Source organism: Orycteropus afer, unplaced genomic scaffold (assembly GCF_000298275.1).
Source record: "Orycteropus afer afer isolate SDZICR_OR568_19922 unplaced genomic scaffold, OryAfe1.0 scaffold00018, whole genome shotgun sequence".
Classification (NCBI taxonomy): Eukaryota; Metazoa; Chordata; class Mammalia; order Tubulidentata; family Orycteropodidae; genus Orycteropus; species Orycteropus afer.
The window spans coordinates 3888679-3898658 of record NW_006921605.1 but is presented as its reverse complement, the minus strand read 5'-3'; the positions used below and the strand labels follow the sequence as shown (position 1 = coordinate 3898658).

General features: G+C 61.9%; 1 protein-coding gene across 1 annotated transcript in view; it reads left to right on the top strand.

The window, feature by feature from the left end:
* The window catches only part of ENGASE (endo-beta-N-acetylglucosaminidase), a 12040-nt gene extending 3687 nt beyond the window's left edge, over positions 1-8353 (top strand). Inside the window, exons 4-14 of the mRNA XM_007959832.1 lie at positions 276-424; positions 1261-1418; positions 1898-2046; positions 2460-2625; positions 4861-4964; positions 5370-5478; positions 5693-5883; positions 6078-6226; positions 7022-7133; positions 7659-7773; positions 7919-8353. Of these exons, the coding sequence (XP_007958023.1) occupies positions 276-424; positions 1261-1418; positions 1898-2046; positions 2460-2625; positions 4861-4964; positions 5370-5478; positions 5693-5883; positions 6078-6226; positions 7022-7133; positions 7659-7773; positions 7919-8353 (1837 nt within the window). The remainder of the gene's footprint in view (positions 1-275; positions 425-1260; positions 1419-1897; positions 2047-2459; positions 2626-4860; positions 4965-5369; positions 5479-5692; positions 5884-6077; positions 6227-7021; positions 7134-7658; positions 7774-7918) is intronic.
* Positions 8354-9980: the final 1627 nt, after the last annotated feature.

Below are 9980 nucleotides of genomic sequence, written 5' to 3'. Positions count from 1 at the left end.
GGCTCGCTGGCTCCCCTCTCTGTGGCTCCCCCTCTTACAGTGAATGTGGGTGCCCTCTTACTCCGTGGCTCCCCCTCTTACGCCGTGGCCCCCTCTCATATGGAGAACTTCCCTCGGCTTGCTGGCTCCCCTCTCCGGGGCTGCCCCTCTTACCGTGGACATGGGTCCCCCTCTTACGCCGTGGCCCCCTCTCATACGGAGAACTTCACCCGGCTCGCTGGCTCCCCTCTCCGGGGCTGCCCCCCGCCACAGCACTGACTCTGCTTTCTGCCCAGGTTCATCCAGGGCTCCGCGGTGCAGAACCCCTACTCCTTCTACCACTGGCAGTACATTGACATCTTTGTCTACTTCAGCCATCACACCGTCACCATCCCCCCGGTGGGCTGGACCAACGCTGCCCACAGGCACGGGGTGTGTGTGCTGGGTAAGGCCCGGGCTAGCTCTCAGCCAGCCACATCCTTTAGCAGTCTTGCAGGCGGCCCGGGGACCTGCCTGTTGGTGAGCAGGTGGCCTGGAGACCAGTGGAGGGAGGAATGGTCTAGGTGAGCAGAGAACTCTTATCAGATGGCACAGGTGTTGGCACTTGTCTGGGAAGAACCAGACCATAAATACTTCCAGCTTTGTGGGCCATTCGGTCAGTTGCTGCCCTAATAGTGCAAAGTAGTCACAGACGATAAAACACGGGTATGACGTGTCCAGTGTCCACTGAGAGGCTGGGGGCTGGGGTGCGCCCAGAGGCGTCTCGGAGGAGAGGCCTGGAAGTGTTTCCAGACAGCAGGCATTGACCACTCACCAGAGCTCTGCGCTGACATGCAGAGTGGACGCAAGGCAACTGGTTTTACTGGTGGTGTTTCCGTTAATGAAACCAGGAGTTCTGGTAGCATAGTGGCTAAGGCACTTGACTGCTAACCAGAAGGCTGGCAGTTCAAACCCACCAGCCGCTCCTCGGAAGGAAGACGGGGCAATCTACTTCCGTTGTAATACTGCCTCGGAAACCCAAGGAGGGGTCGCTATGAGTCAGGTCCGGCTCGATGGCACATAACGTTTATGAGACCAGGTGGTGGGTGTGGCCCCAGCGTTACACCAGTGCTCCAGGACGCCAGCCTACAGCAGTGCCACTAGGGGGCGCTTTGCAGCTCCGACTGTGGGGTCCCAGATCTCTGGGTGGCCTAGAACGGGAGCGTCCACCGAGGTTCAGGTTCCTCCCTGGGAACCGCCGGGGCCGAGGGTGTCAGCCCTGACCTCCCGTCCTCCCTCCAGGGACGTTCATCACCGAGTGGAGTGCGGGCAAGAAGCTGTGTGAAGCCTTCCTGGCGGGGGACGAGCGCTCCTACCAGGCCGTGGCTGAGCAGCTGGTCCGCATGGCCCAGTTTTTCCGCTTCGACGGCTGGCTCATCAACATCGAGAATGCCCTAAGTGTGAGCACCGCCTTGCCCTTGGGCCCCTGCCTTACTCCAGTACCGTCTGTCCCACCCGGTCCTGGGCCTCGCCGTCCAGCTCCAGCGCCAACAGTCGGAGCCACTCCTCCAGGGTTCCCGGGGGGCTTGGCACCTCGGTAGCTGTGGGGGCAGAACCCTCGCCTGGCTGAGCGCTGGCGTGTCCCTTCCCTCCTCGTCCATCTCTGCTTTGCTCGGCCAGGTCAGTGGCCTCCTCCTCCTAGCTCTGTGCCCCGCTGCGGCTCTGGTCCGCTGTACCCCATCCCTTGCCGTGGGTCGTGCTCAGGGCTGGCTTTAGTGCTCTGGAGTTGGGGCCCTGGTCACGAGGGCTTTTTTTCTGGGGCTCTTTACTCTTGGGCTTACCTCAGTGTCCTCCCACCTGCCCTGCACCAGGGTCTGCATGACCCCAGCCAAGCTAAGGACATGTCTGGGCTGAGTGTCCTGTCACGTTCCCTCCCCAGCTGGCCGCGGTGGGCAACCTGCCGCCGTTCCTCCGGTACCTGACCTCGGAACTGCACCGGGTGGTGCCAGGGGGCCTGGTGCTGTGGTATGACAGCGTGGTGCGCAGTGGGGAGCTCAAGTGGCAAGACGAACTCAACGAGGAGAACGGGTGAGCCCCACGGCGGGGAGAAGGGGGTGCAACCATGGTCTCCTGGAGGCGTTCACACGGGGAGCCCCACTGGGTGCAGGCAGGCCAGAGAAGACCCCAGTCTCCCGGAGGTGTTCACGCCGGAGTTCACCCTGGAAGCTCGCAGGTGCAGGCAGGGGCGAGAAGGGTGCACGGCCAGTCTCCTAGAGGCCTTTTGCATGTGACTGCTTTCGGGGAGGAAAGCCAGGAGGCATAGGGTTGCCCAGTGTGGGGACTGCCAAGGGCACTGGACCTGGATCCCTGTCCGGGCAGGAGTACTGACAGCGGGTCAGGGAGGGACCCTGGAGGCAGCAGCGGAAGCAGGGGACCCGAGGGTGGGGCAGGAGCTGCTGGGAGACCCGCCCGCCAGCCTCACGGGCTCCTGCCACCTCCAGGGCCTTCTTCCAGGCGTGTGACGGCTTCTTCACCAACTACAACTGGCGGGAGGAGCACCTGGAGCGGATGGTGGCACATGCCGGGGGGCGCCGCGCGGACGTGTACGTGGGGGTGGACGTGTTTGCCCGTGGCAACGTCGTTGGGGGCCGCTTCGACACAGACAAGGTGGGCACTGCCTGCTGGCATCTCCACCTCCAGGGAAAGGGGTGGCAGTGACCAGGGGGACCGAGGCACTGAAACGCTGGGGAGTCACCCGAGGCCAGGAGCTTCCTAACTAGACGCCTTGCGTCCCTCCCTGCAGTCAGGTGGCCCGCTTTTATGTAGGTGGTAATGGAGCGCCTGATCCCGCCTGCCCTTCCTCTTCTGCCGGCTTGGGCAGCCTTTTTGGGCTCTTTAAGAGCATTGAGATAACATCTTAAGCCATCAGGGTGGGCGTCATAGAAAACAAACCCACTCTCGGTGGGTCCGTTCACGGCCACTCACAGTTCTGCAGGACTGAGTGAACTGCCCCACGGGGTTTCCAAGGTGTCAGCAGTCTTTACGGAAGCAGACTGCCACATCTTTCTCCTGTGGAGTGTATGCTGGGTTCAAACTCTCCATCTTCCAGTTGGCAGATGAGTGCTTTAACCACTGTGCCGACAGAGCTCTCGGGGGGGGGGTGCTGGGGAACCGAAAAAACCCCAAACCCTTGCCATCGAGTGGGTCCCAACTCATGGCGACCCTGCTACACAAAACTATTCCATAGATGCTCTTGGCCGTGATCTTTACAGACCAGACTACTAGGCCCGCCTTCTGCACCACCACTGGCTGGGTTTAGACTGCTGACCTTCGGGTTAACAGTTGATGGAAAGCTGCACCACTAGGGGTCTCAGGCTTGGGGACCACCAGTGTCTGTCGCGGCTCTTCCCAGGCAGCTCAGTGGGGAAGGACCAGAGTACAGCAGCCGCTGCTGTGGGCTTCTGCTTTAATCAGTACAAGGTTTCCCTGGCAGGACAAGCCATGTATGTCATCCACGAGGAAGGAGGGGTGCCTGGGCCGATACACCTGGTTGGGCTCAACAGTCCTCCCACCTCCTGGGTGGGCTGTCAGTCCTGCCTCCAGTGCCCGAGGAAGGCTCTCTGTTAGCAATGAAGCTTTACGTGAATAAATTAACCCGGTAACTGAGGATTCTCGGCACCCCTGTGATTCTGGAGATGTACTTGGGGGAAGGGGGAGATGTGGGTTGAGTAGCACCCTTACCTCCCGGCCCTCAGTCTTCCTTGGCACCTCTTCCTGCTGCCCGCATGGCGCCCTCTCCTGGCCAGTTTGTGGACTGCAGGGGTAATGAGTAACCTAAACCGAAACCAAACTCTCTGCTTTGGAGTTGGATCTGACTCACAGCGACCCCTCCTTGGGTTTCTGAGGTGGTATCTCTATGGAGGTAGATTGCCCAACCTTCCTTCTGAGGAGTGGCTGGTGGGTTTGAACCTCCAGCCTTCTGGGTAGCTGTCAAATGCCTTAGGCACTGTGCCACCAGAGCACCCAATCAAACCAAACCAAACCCACTGCCGTTGGATTGATAATGATTCACGTTGACCTCTTAGGGTGGAGGGGAACTTCTCCATAAGGGTTTCCAAGGCTGTAATCCTTATGGAAGCATCCAGCCTCATCTTTCTCCTGCTGGGGTAGCTGGTGGGTTTGAACAACCAACCTTTTGGTTAGCAGCCAAATGCTTTAACCACTAAGCCACCAGAGCTCCTTACGAAGCATGAAGAGCTGTTAAATGGGTTTGCCTCGAGTCTGAACTCGCCCCACCGCACTTGACGGTGCAAAGGTTAACACACTTGTCTGCTAAGCAAAAGGTTGGAAGTTCAAGTCTGCCCAGAGGCGGTCTGGAAGACAGGTCTGGTATCCTGAAAAGTCAGGCGCTGAGAACCCTTTGGACGACAGTTCTGCTTTGACGTCTGTGGGGTCAGCGTGAGCCAGAGCCGACTTCATGGAGGCTGGCAGGAGGCAGCGTGGCTCTGTGGTAGGATTCGGGTCTTCCGTGCAGGGGGCCTGGGTTCGATTCCTGGCAAGGCTTCTTGTGCAGCCCCTGCCGTTGTGTCAGCGGATGCGAGTCGCTGCGATGCTGAACAGACTGCAGCTAGGATGAGAGGCCTGATGGCTTTCCCCCGAAAGCCAGCTGCTGAAAGCCTTCCGGGTCCCCACAGCCTGGCCCCGGAGGAGCGCAGGGATGCAGAGCTGGGCGGGGCTTCGTTGCGTTGTGCCTGGGGGGTCACCATGAGTCGGGAGCTGGCTGGACGGCAGCACCCGACAGCAGCAAACGGGCTTAGGAGGCGGGGAGTCTGTAAGCTGCACTGCGGCCCCGTATCACAGGCGTGCAGTGCAGGCTAGAGATCTTGACTTCTCTGTCCTCAGTCGCTGGAGGTGATCCGAAAGCACGGGTTCTCGGCGGCCCTGTTTGCCCCCGGCTGGGTGTACGAGTGCTTGGAGAAGACTGAGTTCTTCCAGAACGAGGACAAGTGCGTCGGCCCTTCGGAGGGTTCAGCGTGGCGGGGGTGGAGGGGGCGCGGCGGGGCTGGTTCAGTGGCTGGGGGCGGGAAGGGCCGCAGAAGTTTCTGGATTCTTACAGTAGGTCGGGGTCTTGCTCTCCGACCCTCTCCAGGGCAGAGGAGGGGTCTGGGCTGATGAGAAAGCCACCCCCTCGCTGTCTTCCGGGGGCATGTCTTGGGACCAGTTAGGCAGGAAAGCCCGCAGGTAGGGGAGCGGAGGGCCCTTCCTTCAGACAGTCTCTGCGCCCGCACGTGGCGGCGAAGTGCGCTCCACGCTGGGAGGGTGGCTGAGAGGGATCCCCGCGAGGCACAGGGAGCGCGCTCGGGGTGCTGGTAAGCCCCTGGGCCCAGCAGTTGGCTGCACCTTCTCTGCAGGTTCTGGGGTTTGCTGGGACGCTACCTGCCCACTCACAGCATCTGTTCCTTGCCCTTCGTCACGTCTTTCTGCCTGGGCCTGGGGACGCGACGGGTCTGCTACGGACAGGTGTGTGGCCGCCCTGCACTGCTCTGTTGGCAGCAGCTGTCTGGCTGTGCCGCACCCTGGCCAAGGTGCCGGCTTGACGTGGGGTCGGTGGCCTCAGAGGGGCTGGGTCGGGCCTGGGGTAGGACGGGGCGTGGTCTGGCCGTCCCACCGTGTGGTGCCTGCTCTGCCTGTTGGCTGCCAGCGAGTCTCCACCCACCTCTGCCTTTTGACTTAGGAGGCGGCGGCGGGACCCTGGTACCACCTCAGCGCCCAGGAGCTGCAGCCCTTGTTTGGGGAGCACCGGCTTGAGGGGGACAGCCAGGGCTGGGTGAAGACCCACTGCTGCCTGGCTGATGCCTGGAACGGGGGCAGCTCCCTACTCATCCGGGGGGTTATGCCCCCCGAGGTGGGACACGTAGCTGTGAGGTAGGTGAGTGATGGGGTGAGAGGTGTGGGCACGGTCAGCATTCCCCCTCGTTCCGTGTCGATGGGCACGTGGGGCACCAGACAGCCCCAGGGCTCCCGGCGCGGGATCAAGGCATGGGCGGACACCCCGTTTCTGGGGGGAAGGGGGAGACTTGGGGGTGACTCGGCCTCTCACGTGGCCCTGCTTCCTCCAGGCTGTTTTCCCTGCAGGTCCCAGTGCTACACAAGGTTTTCCTGTCCCTGGTGTATAAACTTGAAGGACCCTCGGCCGTCACAGTGGCCTTGGAGCTCGGCACGGGGGACACCGGCAACTGTCACATCGGTGGCATCTCGACACTGAACGGTGAGGAGAGCCTCGCTCCTTGCGGCTCTGTTCTGCTGCTTGGGGACCCCTTCAAGTCCGGGGAGACGCACTGGGTGTGGGGACTGTGGGACTGTGTGGACAGGGCGGTCTAACTCTGCCTTCCTGGGGTCAGAGCAGCTGCGGCCGAGGCCTGGAGAGGCCGCTTCTCTGCTGACCCACCCCTTGTGCTCTGAGGCCTCCACCAGCAGCGGCCATGGCCTCCTAGACGGGGGCTGTGCCCAGATCAGAAAGGGCCTCCTGGGCCTGAGTGTCACATGTGAGATGAGCAGGGAGCGTGAGGGGTAGCAGCTGAGGAGGGCCCAGGCTGGAGCAAGAGGTCACCAGCCTTAGACGTGGTCCGTCCTTTCCCCACTCTGCGGAGGTCGCCTGCATGCGCCTCTGGGCTTCAGGGCCCTTACTGGGGCACAAGCTCCGGACTCTGTAAAGTCCTCCCTGAGCTGCCCATTGCCCCCCGAGGATCCTGTCTGAGCACAGGGCCCACTGCCAGGGTCCCCTCACCTGTCAAGATCCTGCCTGAACACAGGGCCCGTGGCCCAGGGGTCCCCTCGTCCCCCAAGATCCTGCCTGAGCACAGGGGCCCGTCCCAGGGGTCCCCTCGTCCCCCAAGATCCTGCCTGAGCACAGGGGCCCGTGCCCAGGGGTCCCCTCGTCCCCCAAGATCCTGCCTGAGCACAGGGGCCCTGGCCCAGAGGTCCCCTCGCCCATGCAGCCCTCTGGGGCTCTTTCCTCCTTGGGGTCTGGCTGCAGCCTGAACTGGCCCGTGTCCTCCCCCAGCAGAGACAAGCCACTGGAGGCACAGTGCTCGGCTCCTCCGGGTGCCCCCCACCAAGCTGGCTAGGTGGGCCGGCCGATGTGGCCAGCCGCTCAGAGGGGGCTGGGTCCAGCGGTGAGTGCCCCGATCCTGCTGCGTGCTCATGCCAGGGTGGCGGGCGTCAGGGGGTGAGGGTCTCCCAGAGCTGGCAGGAGGGGGCCTGGGCTCCCTGTGGCCCAGGGTCCCCTTGCCTCCGCGAGAACACTGCCTGAGGACAGGGCCCACTGCCCAGCGTCCCTTTGCCCCCCGAGAACCCTGCCTGAGGACAGGGCCCACTGCCCAGAGTCCCTTTGCACCGAGAACCCTGCCTGAGGACAGGGCCCACTGCCCAGCATCCCCTTGCCCCCCGAGAACCCTGCCTGAGGACAGGACCCACTGCCCAGTGTCCCCTTGCCCCCCGAGAACCCTGCCTGAGGACAGGGCCCGTTGCCCAGCGTCCCTTTGCACCGAGAATTCTGCCTGAGCACAGGGCGCTCAGGTGCCTTTCCTCGTGAGCCGTCCAGGTCAGGGTGGGCCTCCCTCTCGCCCCGTGACCGGGCCACCTCCCTCCGTAGACGTGGATGCCCCCTCCCCACCGTGACCGGGCCCCTCTCTTCACAGCTGCTACGAGGTGACCTTGCGGGACTGCCTGCTGCAGGACCTTTTTGTCAGCTTCTTTCGCCCCTCGGGCAGCCGCCAGGAGGAGACCTTCGTCTGCCGCCTTGGGGAGATCCAGGTGACGCTTTCTCGGGACCCAGGGCTGAGGGGGGTCTCATGCTGCGTGGGGCTGAGCCCCGCTGCCTGCTTTCTCTCCTGGTGTGGAGGACTCAGGCAGGGCGTGGGACCCTGTGCCCCTGCGCTGAGCCACCCTCTTTTGCCAGGTGGTGGACGCCAAGAGCCTGCTGAACCCCCTGCCGCAGGTGCAGGCTGTCACCATCTCCCACGTCCGCTGGCAGCCGGTCGCCTCTGAGCCTGGGGGTCCCCCTGCTCCCACACAGCTCCGACTCAGCTGCACCCTGCACTGGGCCTACCCGTTCTCCCAAGTCCGCTGCTTCCGGATCCACTGCTGGAGGGGGCCGGGGCACGGCCCTCGAGGTGGGGAGCCACCAGGCCTGGAGAAACCAGCCCTCCTGGGCCTGGCTTTCACCAACCAGTACCGTGTCGTGGACTTGGCGGTGGCTGCCGCGGAGCCTGGCCAGGACGGCCGTGTAGAGTTCCTGGTGCAGCCCGGCCCCAGGGAGGGGTTCTCAGTGCCGCAGGCCGAGTGGGGACGGGCGACCCTGCTCTACACCGCCCCTGCACGTGCTGGGCATTAAACATGGTGGTCTCTGCTGCAAGTTCAGGTCTTTGTCCTTCCTGCCAGCCGGGCCTGTGGGCGGGTACGCCTGTCGTGGGTCATCGGTGACGGAGAAGTGGCGGGCTGGGCTGGTCGTCGCCTGAGGCGGATGGGCCCTGCTTTTGTCTGAACTCTCCCCCTGGTATACAGTTCCAAGGTGGAAGTTCAGGGAGTCGGGCGAGTGTAGTCCCGAACGGCCCACAGAGGGCATTTCCTGGGAGGCTGGAAGCCTGCCCTGAGGCTGAGGACCTGCTCTCATCCCTTGGAATGGACACTTAGGGACGAGTGCTGGCCCCAGGGGGGCCTTGGAGGATGAGGCAGGACAGCAGAGGGGGCACCCTGACACAGAGCCAGACCCCACACCAGGCCACCAATGGGGGCTCCGGACCCCACGGCTGGGCCACCCTAACATGGGGCCACATTCCGTGGCCTGGACACCTTAAGTGGGCTCTGGACCTCACGGCTGGGCCACCCTGACACATGTCCTAAGTCTCCTCTGAGGGCCTGGAGGGCCTGTAACCCTTGGACAGAGAGACCTTGAGGGCCACACTGTTGAGGTCTCAGCCCCAGGCCACATGGGCCTGTGAGACAGGACACTCTGGGCTGATGGACAGGCCGTTGTTACGAGTCAGGGCCACCATGTTCCCAGCTGCTGTTGGGTGCTGTCGAGTCGGTTTTCACAGCGACCCCACCTGAAAGAATGGCCCCGTAGGGTTTCACTGACTGCAGAGCAGTCCCATTGTGTGGGTTTAACGAGTCACAGGTCATACTGAGAAGAAGGGGAGCTCCCGACACTTCCTATGCTCGTGAGGAACCTGGACATAGACCAGGAGGCCGCTGTTCCAGCAGAACAGGGGGGTACTACGGGGGTTAAAATCAGGAAGGGGGTGCGTCAGGGCTGTATCCTTCCCCCACACTTCCTCAGTCTGCATGCTGAACACATAATCCGAGAAGCTGGACTATATGCAGAAGAATGTGGCATCAGGATTGGAGGGACTCATTAACAACCTGCGATAGCTGATGACACAACTTTGCTTGCTGGAAAATGAAGAGGACTTGAAGCACTTACTGATGAAGATCAAAGATTAGCCTTCAGTATGGATCACACCTCAAGACAAAGAAAACAAAAATCCTTACGACTGGACCAGTAAGTAACAGTACTAACAACGGAGGAAATGTTGAGGTTGTCAGGGATTTCATTTTACTTGGATACACAAGCAACACCCACGGAAGTAGGAGTCAAGAAACCAGCCATCGTATTGCCCTGGGCAAATCCGCTGCAAAAGACCTCTCTGTAGTATCCAAAAGCAGAGACGGCACTTTGAGGACTAAAGTGCACCCACCCAAGCCGTGGTGTTTTCAGTTGCCTCCCATGCATGTGACAGCTGGGCAGTGAACAAGGAAAACTGAAGAATAGGTGCCTTTGAATTACGGTGTTGGCGAAGAATACTGAACACGCCACGGGCTGCCAGAAAATGAATGGCACTGTCTTGGAGTAAGTGTGGCCGGAATGCTTCCTGCAAGCGAGGAAGGAGACTTGGTCTCCTGTCCTTTGCTCATGTTATCAGGAGGGACCAGCCTCTCTGGACAAGGACATCACAGTTGTT